The 16,524-nt window shown below is 34.3% G+C and overlaps 1 protein-coding gene across 3 annotated transcripts in view; it reads left to right on the top strand.

Annotated features, from left to right (window-relative positions):
• The window catches only part of LOC138710723 (coiled-coil domain-containing protein 186-like), a 45,268-nt gene that overhangs the window by 23,380 nt on the left and 5,364 nt on the right, over positions 1 to 16,524 (top strand). For 2 of the 3 annotated variants that reach the window (XM_069841789.1, XM_069841788.1), the window contains exons 7-12: positions 167 to 309; positions 2,615 to 2,795; positions 4,400 to 4,639; positions 8,366 to 8,566; positions 12,905 to 13,120; positions 15,028 to 15,063. In XM_069841789.1, the coding sequence (XP_069697890.1) occupies positions 167 to 309; positions 2,615 to 2,795; positions 4,400 to 4,639; positions 8,366 to 8,566; positions 12,905 to 13,120; positions 15,028 to 15,063 (1,017 nt within the window). The remainder of the gene's footprint in view (positions 1 to 166; positions 310 to 2,614; positions 2,796 to 4,399; positions 4,640 to 8,365; positions 8,567 to 12,904; positions 13,121 to 15,027; positions 15,064 to 16,524) is intronic. The other variant, XM_069841790.1, reaches the window with a different exon arrangement.

The following is a 16,524-nucleotide window of genomic DNA, read 5'->3' as shown; positions in this document are numbered from 1 at the left end:
AATCTCTTCAGAAAATCTAGTTTTACATGTACAAGTTCTTCATTCATGGTCTTTAATTTTTATGACTATTGAAGACAAGTGCCATTCATTTATATTCCTCCACTGTTACTTTCTCCATTACAAATACAGTTTCTGAATACTTTTACTATCATAAAATTTGATACAGGTTCAGAACCTAGAGAAGGAGAGATTGGAGTATGAACAAAATCTGTCAAAGCTGAAGAGACTAACAGACCGACAGAGACAGGATGTGGCAGACCTGCAAGCTCAGCTGACAGAAATGGATTCTCTTAGGATACAGCTTCAGCAGTAAGTGTGACAGGAAGTCATTGTTGGTTGTGTGAGATTAGTCACATAAGAGTTGTCAAACCACCACTGAGAATAGCAACCATGATTAAGCTAATATGGCAACATCTATCTATGTTTTCATAGCAACTCGTGTTCCACCCTGCATCTCCCCCCTCCCACCCTACATCACTAGCTTGAACATCTGTTATACATCATCTTTTATAATACAAAGTAGAGATGGAGCAATGTATACAGTGTACTGTACTTATATTGTAGACAGGCGTGGGATAAAATATAATCTAGAGACCTTGCAGTAGGTATGAATGTATGATTCATCTTTTGTATTTGAGCTGGTAGTTGTCAGTGAACTTTGTTTTTCAGCTGTTATTAGTAAAAAACCAAGTATGTATACTGTGAAACAACAAAAAAGTTGTATTACGATATTTCATGAAGGTACACACACCTTAATAATAAATATATCTTTTTTTGGAGGGAGAAGAAATATTCAAATTGCACAATACCAAGTAAGAGCCGAATTCATAGTCATCACTTATCATGAAGAAACCCTTAAGCAATTGCTTATAAACATTCCCAATTCAAAATCCCATCGAAGTGAACACTTATTCAAATAAGGTAGCTTGTCAGCTTACTCACCTGTTTCCTCATATGCATTGCAATCAGCTGATTCAGTATACCATGGATAATGATTATGATTTTATTGAATTTATTGAGTTCTATAATGAAAATGAAAATGTGTTTCGGCAAAATAAATTATATATCAAAGATATGGAAAAACCCTTTAAAGATATACAATGTACAGCAATTTAAGAGGAGATACCATTTCGACAAGAATACTGTTGTGGGTAGTCTGGTGTCTCTCATTGAAATTCATAATGCAGCTACTACAACCATACAGCTTACTGATTTCACCACTACTGAAAATACTGGTTGCTTTGAGATTTTATGCTACAGTATCATTTCAGGTAGGTTTAAGTGGTATTTTTTCGAAAAGTATTCACGTCCCAACAAAGTGTTATTTGCATTTTTGTTTGTATTCAACCCAAAGAATAAGCTGTTAAAATTTGCGTAATTATACCACTTCCACTTTGTTTACCATAAAAATAACTGAAAAATAAATTTAAATGATTTACTTACAGGAATATTTCCGTAGTTTGCTTTAAACTCACTGCAATTTTATCCCATGTCAATTTCTTCTTTTGTAGAGAACAATTATATTTTTTCCTTTTGACAATATCTCTATATTTCATAACTGTTCTCTTAGCTCACTTCTTTCTTCTTCTGTAAAATGCTTTCTCGACATTTTGTATAATTTTTAGCTGTATAATATTTACTTCTGTATTTTGTGTACAATTAATAATACCGATTTACAATTTGAAGGTGCTGGAAAACAATTGAATGTATGAAAACGCTCATGTCTAGCCATGTTGTCATATTTCTTTCGATGTCAAGGAAATGCTCAGTGCGTCTCTGCAAGATGATCTAAAATAAGTGCTAAGGAAACACTCATTATTTAAGTGTTTCCTCATTTTGTAAGTGATGACTATGAACTCGACCCTAAATCTATTACCTATAAATTACATGTATTGACATGTTCCATTACGTGGTGTTATACTAAAATTGGAATTTGTCACGTGATCAATGTACACACAATAATCAGAATAATCAAGCCAATGTTTCACGAGTAGATATCGATATCATAATGATCTTCATCATCCTCATCCTCCTCCTCCTCCTCTTCCTCCTCCTCCTCCTCCTCCTCCTCCTCCTCCTCCTTCTCCTCCTCTTCCTGTTTTAGATCTCATGGTCTGTTATGGTTTCAGTCAACTATTTATTTAATAATCTCAACAACAAACAGCCTGCTACTAAACAAAACAAGTGGAGAGGAGAATGAAGCTTTCTTTTTTTTTCCCAACCTCGTGAAAGTCAAGGTCATTTCCTTCTTCCTGTTAGCCTTGGTGGTAAAAAATGATTCTTACGTAGCAGTTTTATTTGCTGTAATATGGAGCTTAGTACCATAAAAAGCATTCTAATTATGTATACTAAGCAGTATTTTTGTAGAAAAAAGTTCGTCTTGTGATGGGAAAAATATTGTAATTTCATGCTTTCTTGTTAATTACATGCTGAAGTAATCACATCATTAATTGTAACATCACAGTCTTATTCACGTTTGTCAATAAACAAGAATACACTACATTTTTATGCAGTGTAACTTGTATTATATCTCTTTTTATTTGCTATATGTATTATAATAGTGATCTTTCACTGGAATTTAGTGAATTTAATTTGGTACTTCACTTCTATAAAGCGAACAAGAGAAACTGGGAGCAAGTCAGGGAGAAGTGGAGCGTCTCAGGCTAAGCAACGCAGAGTTACAACAAGACATGGCTGCATGTCGAGAGAGGGAAGCTGAGTTGCTGGACTTCACACAGAAACTCACAGACAAGAATGTGCGTTTACAATCTGAATTCTCTGCAACTGAGGCCAAGGTATGAAGGAAATTTTATAAGATATACCCTATATTTTAAGTGTTACAATGCAATACAAAAATATAGATTTTGGTGATATAACTTGTCTTGTCGGAGGAGATGTGATCCTCTGCAAGTCTGTCCTCCTTTTTATCCTTTTAAATTAATTGTCTTTTCCCCCATTCCCACGTATTTATTACGTAATTTAAAAAAAACAGGTTTTGTTCACAGGCAGTATTAGTAGTTGAATTTGAACAGTTAATTTTCATTGTTATTTTGAGTAATTTTGATTAAATCTAAAAGACTGGCTTTCATTCACAATTTTATTTATGGTTTCATTTGAAGGAATACATTTTATTCATTGTCATTTCTTATGATTCTAAAAGAAACACATCTTCTGTTCTTCCTCTTTCCCTTTTTACTGCATATTCTCTTTTTCTTCATTTTCTCTTTCATACTTTCACCTTTTACCCCTGTTGTATCGTCTAATTTTGACCTCTCCATCTTTTTTTATGTTATTTTTAAATAATGATCCATTTTGTGTTATTTTTAAATAACGACTTATTGATATTTTTCCATTAATTCATGTTTGACTTATAATATGTATATGTCAATAGCTTGTTCACAGTACACTTTGTATACTAAGGTACAAAGGTCCCGAGAGTGAGTTGTTTCCAGTTTAAGTAGTTTCTTGTTCTGATCTATGTCTTTTCTTAGTAGTATTCTTTCTTGTTCATGTGCTGAGCATTCCAAAAACATGTGTTTTTTTTAAAGAACCCTATTCACCCTATTCCCCAAAATAAGGACCCAGTCAGTTGTGTATAACAACGAATTAATTTTTTTCTGTAGTTTAATTAGATAATGGATAATTTTCTATTGTGTATTGTTAAAAACTCTGAAACCATGAACTGGTTTAATATGAAATTCTCGAATTTTTGTAATGACAGGGCCCTTAGCTTGCCATTATTCACCCCATCCTTACGAGTATTACTCATAGATCTCACTAATGCTTAGAAGCATAGATTACGTAGTTTGTCAGAGACTATACAGATGCATCACAGGTGGTAGTCTACATTGAATGATGATGTACAATTATTAGGATGTCACAAGATAACCAGGGTACCCAAAGAAAACTCCCACGTTGCCTGGACTGCAGGCTTACCTAACACAAATTATAAATTGAGAGTGGATGGACTGGGATTTGAACCTGAGCCCCATAGCTAATAAGCCCAGTGTACTATCACTAAGCCATTGTAGTAGTCAAAATTATCAATATGTCATGCACCATAAACATTTCTGTCATATTTCTCTTATATCACAAAATAGAATATCTGTCATATTTTTAATATAAACTCTGTCCAGTACATTATTGTTCAGGAACTAGCCCATGACATAATGAAAGAACTTAACATACATCCAGGAATGCAGTGAAAAGGAGAAACCTGTTATAAGAATGGAACCAGAAAGGTTATCAAAGCAAATCATGAGAGATATTACAAAAAATGACGAATTGAAAGATGGTGTGTGGCTGCGACTGTAACAGGTCAACGAAGACTCAGTACTTGTTGGATGATGATTTAGAACTAGCCCACATGTAAATTCTGTGTTAAATTGTTTGTTCGTAGGCTCAGCAGTTGGAGTGTGAACAAGGCCCTCTTCAGCGACAGATAACGGAGCTTGAGAACCGTGTCTCAAAGCTTAGTCAACAGCTGGAGCAAGAGCAGCAGCAGCGTAAAGAGGAGAGCCAGCTTTTGGCACGACACCTGGCTGAGCGAACACAACGTGCAGAGACACTGGCTCAACAGCTTGAGGACCAGAAGGGCGAAAATCAAGTGTTGCGTCGAAAACAGGCATCTGCACTCAAGGTGAGCATTTTTGTTGTTTCATGTGAAACTATGCATGGCTTTCGTGTTTCTGTTAACAATTGACTTGTATTATGTGACAGCCTTATTAATCAGTTTATTGATTTTAAATCACACGGGACGACTGTGATATATTAATATTGGACTAAGTTATGCAGACAGTCCGGTTCGAGTTCCTGTCAGGCCTGGGATATTTAATTGAAAAAATTCATAGTGACACTTGTCATAAACAATGTCGAAGTTGTTTCCCTATATGAGCATTGACATCATTTCATCAGAATTTCTCCATTCCCTCATTTCGTCAGAATTTCTCTCGATATCAGTTGATGATATTTGAAGGAGACTGGTTCAGGAGGCATTTGGGGTTGCCTGTATGGGACCCTGAGCACATGGAAGTCTTAGCATGGGTGGGTGAAAATGGGCTACCTCCTTGGCTGACCAGTCCTATGGGTGGAGATAATCAAGCGAACATAAGTGCAAACGCTGTAAGGACAAAGTTACTAGTGGAGTTAAATGCGTGTCTTTCATCCTAGTTGTTCTAAATTAATATCAGATATTATTATTGTAAATGAGAGTGTTGTGAAAAAGTTGATGAAATTCTGAATAATGAAGATTCTGAAGTGTGTGATGCATTGAAATAATATATTGATGAAAATAACAAAATTGATTTGAAATTAGTGGAGTATGTTTTGTATCAAAAATAAATAATAATTAATGAACATCATGACTAAGTATTTTAACTAAGCATGTAGACACATTGAATACATTAAGGGGTTAGGTACGACTTATAGCAGTAAAATTTTGAAAATATTCAACATTTTTTTTCTCCATTACTGTATCTTGTACAGTAATGAAAATTAGTATGTGTAAAACACTGTCCTTCTGTTATATGGAAAAAATATTTTACGATTTAAAAAATATATATATATTTACTTTTTTTTTTTTTTTTTTTTTTTCAATTCACTGTGCAGTGATGAAGCAGTTCCCACATAACTCAAAAACTATCCAACAATCTGTGATGAAATTTTTGTGTGTATTTATGCATGTCATATCTATAATATGATGCAAGATCACTTCTCTACCTTTGATAGATTGTCTGATAAAAAATAAATTCGTTTTAAAAAATGGTCAAATAGGCTTATACAAAATAAAAAAAATATATATATATATATATTATTTATTAAGGAATGTAGTTGAAAGAGCATGATATTGTGAACATGAGTTTCAGCAATAAAATAAAACAGAGAGAACATGAAAAGTTAACAAGTTTATGAGTTATGAGGAAAACGCTTCATCACTGCACAGTGAACTGCTACCATTTTGAATTTTGAAAAAAATATATGGATAATTTTCTTTTTTAAATCGTAAAAATGTTTTTTTCATATAGCAGAAGGATAGTGTTTTACACATGCCAATTTTCATTATTGTACAAGTTACAGTAATGGAGGAAAAAAATGTTGAATATTTCCAAAAATTTTACTGCTGTAAGCTGTACCTAACCCCTTAAATGAAATTAAGAGCCATAGATATATTCTGAGCAGACTGTGAATGCAAGTCAAATCTGGTGAAGGAGAATAAATCTCCATGTGTAAATACTAGTGAAAAAGAAAATTCCCACGATAATAAAATGTCAGGGTTAAAATCTGAACTAAACATAAATTTCACGGGTGAAAACTTTAAAAATGTGATTCAGCAATCTGTACCCAGTGGACATTTTCAAAACAATCTTATACGAAATAATAATGAAAGTTGGGCACAGGTAGTATCACCTAGGAAAATAAAATGACCAGTTGTAGGTACTAATGGAACAAATGGTGTTAAGGTATTAGGTGTATCAAAGACGATTTCACTACATGTATACAGATTTGTCCCAGATCTTAAACGAGAGGATATCATACAGTTTTTGAAGCCTGTTCTCCCAGTACTAAGTTGTGAGAAATTGAACTCTTGTCATCCAGAGATTTATTCATCTTTTAAGATTGACATTGCAGAAGAGCATTTGGAGGTAGCATTAAACCTGAATACCTGGCCAGCTAAAGCTTGTGTACGTCAGTTTTTTCATCCACGTCAGATAATCGCAGAGGGTAAACCAAGAGCACAGCCTGCCTCGACATTTTGAAAGTGACGACAACTGTTGATATAAATGGTTTTAATCAGGACGTTTTTAATAAATCTTCTAATCATAATTCCAACATGCATTTTCCAGTTGTAATGAATGTGTCATTTCTTATATTTGTTTTTATAAACATCCAGTCAATTAAGTGTAAACTTGACGAGCTGACTTTATTTTTGGATTCAGTGAATTGTGCTGTATTATGTGTGAATGAACATTGATTAAATAATAATGAGATAGATGTATATGTTCCAGATGATTATCAACTTGCTAGTAGTTTCTGTAGGTCTAATTTTACCTGTGGGGGTGTAGCTATATTCATTAAGAATAATAAACTTACGTTTAATTTGGTTGATATATGTCAATTTTGTATTGAGAAAATCTTTGAGGCTTCTGCTATTATTCTTAATTCTTTAAATATAATTGTGATAACTGTTTATCGAACACCAGATTCTGTTATATCTTTATGTGCTCAAAATATGGAAGGATTAATTACTTATCTTTTAAGGTTTAAACACTATGATATATTTATATTTGGTGATCTTAATCTTGACCCTAACGATATTGATCATTACACAATAATTGGTTTTTGTAACATGGTTAGATCTTACAACTTTTAATGTATTAACGCATTATATCCCAGTGGCAACTAAAGTTGCCAAGGCAATAAAGCTTTACTGTTCGGTTAATTTTAATTTTGTTCACTGTCCATAATAATTGATGTAAAGATTCAAATATCCTCCGCTAGTTCGAGTTGGGTTTTATCGCATCCGCTCGTTGTGTCGTTAGTACAGAAGAAATTAATTAGGAGTGCACACATAAGATTCTGGACTGCTACACATTCCTTCAATAATGTAAATATAATTATATCTAACAATTGCTGCACAACAACTTCAATTACATAGATCTATTGAGAATATGCGTAATTTTATCACTATTAACAAATTTTTAATGTATAACTTATCACAATTTCATTAGACTGGTTTGAATTTGTATGACAACTTTAGTTGCCAGTGGGCGCTTATGATTATTTGTTTATCCATTTTACACGTTCTTCAAAATTTTACCATTACTAACTCTGAAAACGAACAATGACATAATATAAATTTATTATAGCAATTCTTTCCTTCACTGCTGACTAGTTCGTAGTTCGATTCCGTGCTGTAGCATACATATTATTTATTTACGTAATATCTGGAACTAATATCTCTGATTTTCATCTGTTATTGCATTATCGTTCTATATGTAGGCTATATATAATTATAAGTATAGAGATTTTATACATTCATTGTGAAATAATTGGAATAACTTTTATGTTTATTTTAGGATTTCATAGAATTCCAAAAAAGGAAAAGTAAAATATTTATCAGTTCATGAAATTGTGGATATTGTGGAAGACAAAGAAAGCACAGTCAATAATATAGCAATCTGTCCTCCTCTCGAGGATAAAGGAACTGAAACAGATCTGGATTCAGACCTCTCGGATAATGAAGCTCAAGGCAGCATCGCTCACCTTTCAGCTAGAATACTATGCTCTTGAGCTCTCCTAGAGTTTGGGGGTCATTCAGACACTTCTCCTAGTGTTGTTACCGATTGTACTGCATTATTGATTACAGGAGCTAACAAGAGAACTCCAGCATTGTCGTAAACGACTAGACCTCTATGAATCTTCAAGTGGCAGCAATTCTCTTGGGCAGGGTTCTCGGGCAAGTTCTTGCAACTCTCTCAACACTGTAGAAGGCAGCATAGTCAACAATAACAGTAGCAAGGGTCCAACAGCTGGATCAAGCTCTCCGGGAGAGTCTAGCAGTAGTCAGGTATTTTCATTCCATAGACTAGAATCTGAGTTATTTGGGAACAAAAACAGACAGCTTTTCATACTTGCGTATAACCTCCTGAGTCTTGAGACATTTGTTGTTTTATTTTTAAAGTTCAATATAATTCTACGCTCCAAAAGAGAGTCACACTGAAATGAAGAAAAATGCTGAAAAAATTCCGCAGGTTACGGTTAGGCCACAAATGCAGGTATATTATACTATACTTTGGGTCTGTGCACATACATCTTGTATCATAATCATGTATGAAGTATAGTATACTATACTTTCAGGACTCAAGAGGATAAGTAAGATCTAAAATTTGTGTAATGTTTCTTATTTCTGGATGTTTTCGCAATTTTTTTTTATTCTTCTCAAATTATACCTTGTAGGTAGGGCATTGATATTTATTAGTTATGACATGTTTTATTATTTTCTTTGTTCCTATTGCCATTATAAAGCTAATTGCAGCATATTTCACCTTATTCTGTTTACAGTGTGTATAAATAATATGCTAACAAGGAAAACTCATCAATGTTTTCAGAATGATTGTTCCCCCATACATTCCATTTGAAATAAGAAACTTCCCTACAGATTTCTACATCCGGAGGAAGCCTAGTTCTCGAGATATTATTTTTTCCAAATTATTTAATTCAGAGGTATAACAGCTAATGCAAACAGTGCTACGTGCTAAACATATCAGGCAATAAATCTCATCTAGCTGCATACCGTGCTGTTGAAATCTCCTTAAATGTAAGTTATGGAAATGACGTACCAGATACATTGTAGTAGTATCTATTGCCCAGTCACTTGGAAGTTCTCCATTCGCTTTCTAGCTTCCCAGTATAATTTAGAGTTCGAATCCAGGAGATTTGACGCCAAAGCTGGACATTTTTGTAGATGTTCTTGATTCATCAAAGAGTCTTCTAGGTTACACAGGTGAACCAAAAATTCCAATTTTAAACAGATATGCTGCCAAACAGTCATGGCCAGTTAGCATTCGAAATTTTGCTACTGCATCATGTCGAGGAGAATCAGGTATATGTTCTTTTTCAGTAAGCAATGCTGACCAAGGTTTATTATTACTGTTTTCTTGAAATTTATTTAGAATTTTGACTTGAAATTGTGTTTGTATGAACAGTTTGGCACTGTGATAAGATATTTTTTTCAAGGGTACTTGTAATATTTTAGTTCTTTTCTTTGCCAAACAATCTGCAATCTCATTGTCCATAATACCACAATCGGCAGGGATCCATTGGAGATACAGGTTTTTATTTTGTTTTGACAATATGTGTATGGATGGTTGAATTTCTGCGATTTTGAAATTTGTACGAATATTGATTGAATATTACCAACAACAATTATTACTACAATAACATAGAAATATATCGAAATACTACACATCACACCAAAACGTCTACAGTTAAACATATTAGAACAGTACGAAATATACAAGCACACAATGACACAACCACAGCATAAACTTAATACACAATTATAATTTAATATCTATACCTATACCTACATGACACGCAAACAACCACCTCCCCCACCATAAGAGCAACACACTCCCACCCCTACAACTGACGAACGCAAACACTGGAAAACAAGACCAACTGGAGTAGCAGCAGTTTGAAAGACACTGAAAATGACACCACACCGGTGTTGAAACGAGACCTGTCTGTCATAAGGTACAGTATCTCTTTAAATCATAACACTTTCAACGTTTTAACTAAAAAAGTTTTAAGTTTTAAAATTGATTGAAGCTATGGCTTGGATTGCAGAAATCGAGTTGCTAAATATAACAGCGTTTTTGAACATATTAATTTGATAAATAAGTTATGTTAATGACATACCAGATACATAATATTCATGAAATTGACTATTGTATAGTCTATGAAGAAATGATAGAAAAATGTAAGCATACCTGAAATTACTCACTGTAGTGATCACAGTAGTAGAAATCGTTGTACAGAGACAGTATTATGACGTGATGAGAGAAAACGGCGGGTTACTGGTGGCCAGCTCCCTGCGCAGTCTGCAATGCGCGGACTGTTAGAAATGTGGCATAGTAGATTTTCAGTCACCATATGGCATTTGCTGTAATCACAAGTCGTGTTACAAAAGTCTTGATTCTTCAAGTGTACAAAGTTAGTGTATAAATTATAAAGTTTAGTGATTATTGTATTTAGGTAATGCCTAAACAACTTGTGTTTATGTACAATACATACATAAAAGGTAGAAGGTCGTGTGCGAAAACAAGACATAAATTTCGAATACAGTTTCTAGACAGACCTGTGCCTTTTGCCGAAACAATTAGAAGACTCGTTAAAAGATTTGAAGAAATAGAATCAGTGAACAATCGAAAATCAAACAGAAAACATAGTGTTCTTTCAGGAGAAAATTAGATAAGATTGGTGAATGATTGGGGGCCATTTTCAGCAACGACTATGAGCATGGTAAGTCCAAATTATTGAACATTTATTGTTAGTACTGTTATGTATTGTATAAGTGCTGGAGAAATGGTTACGTGCCACTGGAAACCACGCTAGCAGTGGGCCACGAATCGCTCATCTTTATCTCGCATCATGTCATAATAATGTCTTTGTATAATGCACAAAACACAGTGGAATTTTGCACTACAATAATTTCAGAAAAACAAATTTCTCACAGTCAGCTTTAGAGCTGTACAATATATCAACGTGAAAACAAAATTCTACAGGATGACACTAATTTATCAGGTTTATTGTTATGGTACCTGGCTTTATACCAGCCATATTTAAACATATTCACATATCTAGGAAATTAAAACTGATTGTGTGTTAAGGACTGAAATTTTATCACATGATCTCTCTGATGCAATATAATCGTGTCAAGTAACAAAACACTATCAGAATACTTCTGAATGAAATTTTTTGAAGGCCTAAAGCCATAAACGTCAAGAGACTGAACAAGTTGTGTGCTTTGGAATTGTTAACACTTCCGTTTAATTTTGTGTAGTTATTCTTTCTATAGCCTATCTCGGTAACTGGTCCAAGAGTCCACAAAAAGAATGCTATGATCACTGACAGATGGAAAGTATACTTTTTAAAATAATTTGAAGAGATGAGTTTTCATAAGCTGATTTTGAGGGCAATGCATAGACATTTAGGGCTTTAATACTGCGACTTTTATTTCCACTTTAACCACTACACACCTAATAACAATGTGACTTTTATTCTTAATAATTCACCCTACAACACAACACAATAGTCGTTATTGCACTCCACATGACGACAATGGCAATACATGACATGTATTATTGAGAAGAACAATAATATACTCCTAATTTTAATTAATGTTCTCAATGTGCAGAACAAAACTGTCTGTTCTCAGTTCACAGTTCGCTTCCCTTGGCTAGTTCTTCTAGCTCACTGTTCAAGTTCACTGCACGTCGAACTCCAGTCTTCCGGACTGTGTCGCACTCGCCTTGTGGACGCTGCCACAGTTATGGACTCACTCAAGTTCACTGCACGTCGAACCCAAGTCTTCCGGATGCGGTTTCACTGCATGTCAAACCCAAGTCTTCCAGATGCAGTTCCACTGCACGTCGAACCCCGGTCTTCCAGATGCCCTCGAAGGCTGGCTTCCTTGCTCGCTCGAAGACTCACTTGTAGGCTTGAAAACTCAAGACTGAAGACTTCCGAAGACTGACTGACGACTCTTCTGTCAGCACTCATGGTGTTATTTATTAAACCATATTTTCTGGAGTCTTCAATTCACGTGCCTTTCTGAATCTTCGGGAGAAATTTGCTTCTCCATGATTCCCTTGCTCTCCCTGCTCCGCGCTGTCACCGTAATTCTCCTCCCCTTGTTCCGTACCGCACTACAGCACCTACTGAAGCTCGAGTTTCCATTTCCCCGCACCTTTCTTCTCGCTAGATGCATGCGCAACCCCCTGACGCGACCAGAACATTCCAGATGGGTGCCACAATACATTTTCTTCTTCACGATTGAAATGGAGATATGAGACATATATGAGTGTCAAGCGATTATTTTGAAAATTCATATCTCGAAGACTAGGCCTTCTTCGGATGTAGAAATTTATAGGGAGAATGTGTGAGGGAAAAATCGTTGTGAAAATCCATTATCACTTGGTGAGCTTTCCTTATAAGAATGGTTGATGGGAGAGATTACAGCTATTGCCTTGTTACTGTATTTCAGTATGATCATATTGCTGGGGAAGTAATTGAAGATTCTTCGTTTTTCGTTGGCATAAATATGTACTGTTATTCTTGAGAGACTGTACTGCCCACTATTTGAGGTTTTTTTTTTCTAATGTATTATTAACTTTATTTCCAGGCCAGTCCTCCATTGGAGCCAGATCGTCAGATGTTGATTGAGAGGATTGTGAAACTGCAGCGAGCTAATGCACGGAAAACTGAGAAGTTAGACTTCATGGAAGAGCATGCACGCCAACTTGTGGCAGAGCTTCAAAAGAAGACACGCATTGTACAGAACTACATCATGCGTGAACAGGCAGGCGCTCTCTCCTCTGATTCTATGGATCAGAATAAAGTAAGCTTCAGTCTCATTATTGCTGTTTCATACTGCAGTTCATTTATAATTGTAGGTTGGCAAATCTGACCAAGTGTAGTGTACATATCATGATTTAATGAAAACAAATAAAAGTAGAGAAATGCAAACTGCATGATTGTGTGAGTGGGAAAATGCATACATATTTTACATATAGTATTTTATTGTAATTCACAAAATAAAGTAATAGCAGATATTTTACAGGAATTTAGAAATGTCAACTGTTGAAAAGTATCTGTTATTTGGAAAACTAGTAGAAATTATTTTTTATACCGTTTTTAATAAATGGCTCTTGGCCCACTATGGCTCTGAACCCTTCAGTTATAATATGATGAGTATCGTGTGTCTGAATGTTTTCGCTACTGGGAAAATTTCTGACCTATCATGTGCATTTACATGACTATATCCTTTATTGAAAATCGTCATAAGAACACGTTTCAATCTGCTGAGGAATTTTAAATTGCCTGGTAATGAAAATGTGCGCTATTGATAGGTGTCCATTTAGTGAAATTTCAGTGTGTGTTTGTGCGTATGCATGTGAGTATTTGCAAACAACAGTTCTGCAAATTAAAATGTTTGAAAATCAAAATAGTCTACAATTGAAAATGTATTAATTGTATCAGATACGAACTAATTACTGAAGTAATCATTAATGTATGCAGCTCCTTATGAAATCAAAATTACACATAATACAATGCAAAATTAAATTGGAAACTCGATAGTAAAATCAAACACACTGTTATAGTAAACCATATAAAACATGTACATTTGGACACAACATTGTCAAGTTTTTTTTTTTTTTCAATAATTGTTTAGTTTCTTATAGGTCATTCGTTATCTCGTGAAACCAAATATTTGTGAGCATTGTAGCATACAGTATAGTTAAGAACCTTATGGTAAGGGAAAGTGATCTTGCTTGCTACAAGTAGAAGCGTAGCAAGGGAGGTAAGCTTCTCAGTCCACTTTCTTCTTCCCCTGATGCGCAGGTAGATTTCACGAGATACCAAATGGCTTATACGGCAATATTAATGACTGGGAATGAAATTCCTAGGTTCCTTGTTAATACTGTATGTTTTCCTGAAGAATTGTCAACTTTCTGAAATATTTCTGGTGCTATTTTATTTTATGTTTACGTTATAGTTCGATATTTTATCTCGAAGCAGGTGAGTTAACCAAAGGTCAGAATTTGTGCAAATTGCGCATTTTTTTAATTTGGCTGTTATAAAGGCAGAATAAAAAAGTACATAAGTTAGTGAACATAGGAAAACTGAAAGAATTAAAATTATAAATGACAGGAAAACAGAAGTGGGATTCGATTTTGTGTGCATATGCATGCTTTTGTGTGTACGTGCGTGCGTTTGTGCGCGTATGTGTGTACACATGCATGTCCGTGTTTTTTAATTTTTATTATTTTTTTTTTACTAACAGTGCTTTTCCATTCCCACTCATAACCTCATTCTTCCTTATGTCTCCTCATCTGCTTGGTGGTGTCCCTTGTAAGGCCTTTTTAGGCTATCTTAATTCATCCTTCATGTATGTGCACACCAATGTTAACTGTCTACATTTGATCTAGAATATCGATATTCATTTACTTTTTTTTTTTTTTTTTTTTTGAGTGGAAAGTTCTTTGTTGGTACTGTATACTCTCATGTTCTCCTGCATTGTCATTATTTTTCTTTGTTTTACATCTCACACTTTTCCTTCATATTCTACTACAATTTAGACCCTATTCTTTTTCATTCTTTCTCTGTATCCTTTTATATGTTCTCCCTCAAAATCGAGTTTATAATCTTTCTGTCTATTGAACGTACATGTAATCTTGTCATTTACTTTCTACATAGCACTAAAAACACTGTAATTTGTATTTTATGAACTTGTTTCTTTGCAAGCCTCCCCAGTCAGGTCGTGAGAGGAAGAAAAGCAAGGTAAAAGCAAAAACTCGTAACGAGGTACTCTGTGTACTTTGGAACTAGACTGAGTAAAGTGATAAGTGAAACTCATTGCTTATTTTCACGTTCTTGTATTTTGATTAGTTTTTTTTTTTACACATTTTACATATTGATGTGGCATGTTTTCCTTAAACTGATTATGGTCTTTGGTTTGTACATCTGCACGAGAAAAATCAGTTTTGACTCATTTAATTTGTATAAAATTTGATATTCAACATTCTCTATAAATGCAAAATACTCGAATGCTAGTTTGGTTCAAGTCCATTATTTTCACCATTTTCTCTTCATTTTGAGAAATAATTTTGGTTTCGATTGTAAATGTAGTTGATTTATTTTCAGTATCTCTAGATGTGGTCAATTATGACAGTCTTGGAATTATACTAGCCTAGCAGAATTTAATTATATTTCAGTAACGCAGAATTCATTGTCCTGAATGATTAGATAGGGTGATGACTATGCTAGTTTTCAGGTTTTGTAAAAGAAAGTAATTTTTTTGGAGGAAGAAGAGGGATCATGATTGTAGCATTGACATATAGAGGGGAGAACTGAACAATTCACTGGACTTTCTCATGCAATGTGGTCTCTGAGACTATGTAGCAAGACTTATTTTGTCAGACTACGTGATTTATACCAAGGGGGTATTAGCCTTAGACCTTCGTTATAAACAAAAGCAAAAGCAGTTACCATGGAAAAAAAGTATTTTGTTTGATAAATAATTAGTCCATGTTTAGTGATAAAAAGTTCAGGAGATTCTATATTGTAAATTTTTTAAGAAATTATGTCAGATAAAAATTCAGTTTTGAAAAAAATGGGTATCAATTGGTGATTTATAGTATCTGTTTTTGTAAAGGCTGTTCAGCAAGGAAGTTTATGCTTCATAGTGGACACATTGAGGAATCATTGTCCTTCATATGCCACAGAAGATTGGGTTGCAGAATTTAAGAGAGGAAAAACAGAGGTAAAAGATGAACACTGTGTTGGAAGACCTGTTTCTGACAAATACACAAAGTCCATTGGGTGATGAAGAAATTGGCTTATGGTGTGCTATAACTGCAAATAGAATAATGAGACCCAAATGTTTTAAAACGCAGTAAATCTAGAGGGGTATCATACACAAATACATCAATTTTTAAATTGTTGTCAGATAGTAAGAGAAAATATGAATTTTTTCAACAAGATTCTGTCTCGGCACACACTGTCAAGATTTTTTAGAATTAATACAAGATTTTTTGATGACAGACTCATTTCCAGAGGGCTCTCATGTTCCTCAGACCTTACCATATGTGACTATTATTTGTATGAGACCCTAAGACATAGTCTACAGAAATAATCCCTATACTATAGACGATCTTAAAAACAATATAAGAACAAGAATTAGAAGAATTACAGAACGGTACTTTTTCGTGTGAGTGCAGACAGATACTACTTTGAATGACT

The sequence above is a fragment of the Periplaneta americana genome, chromosome 12, assembly GCF_040183065.1.
Source record: "Periplaneta americana isolate PAMFEO1 chromosome 12, P.americana_PAMFEO1_priV1, whole genome shotgun sequence".
Lineage (NCBI taxonomy): Eukaryota > Metazoa > Arthropoda > Insecta > Blattodea > Blattidae > Periplaneta > Periplaneta americana.
This window is presented reverse-complemented; position numbering and strand designations above follow the sequence as displayed.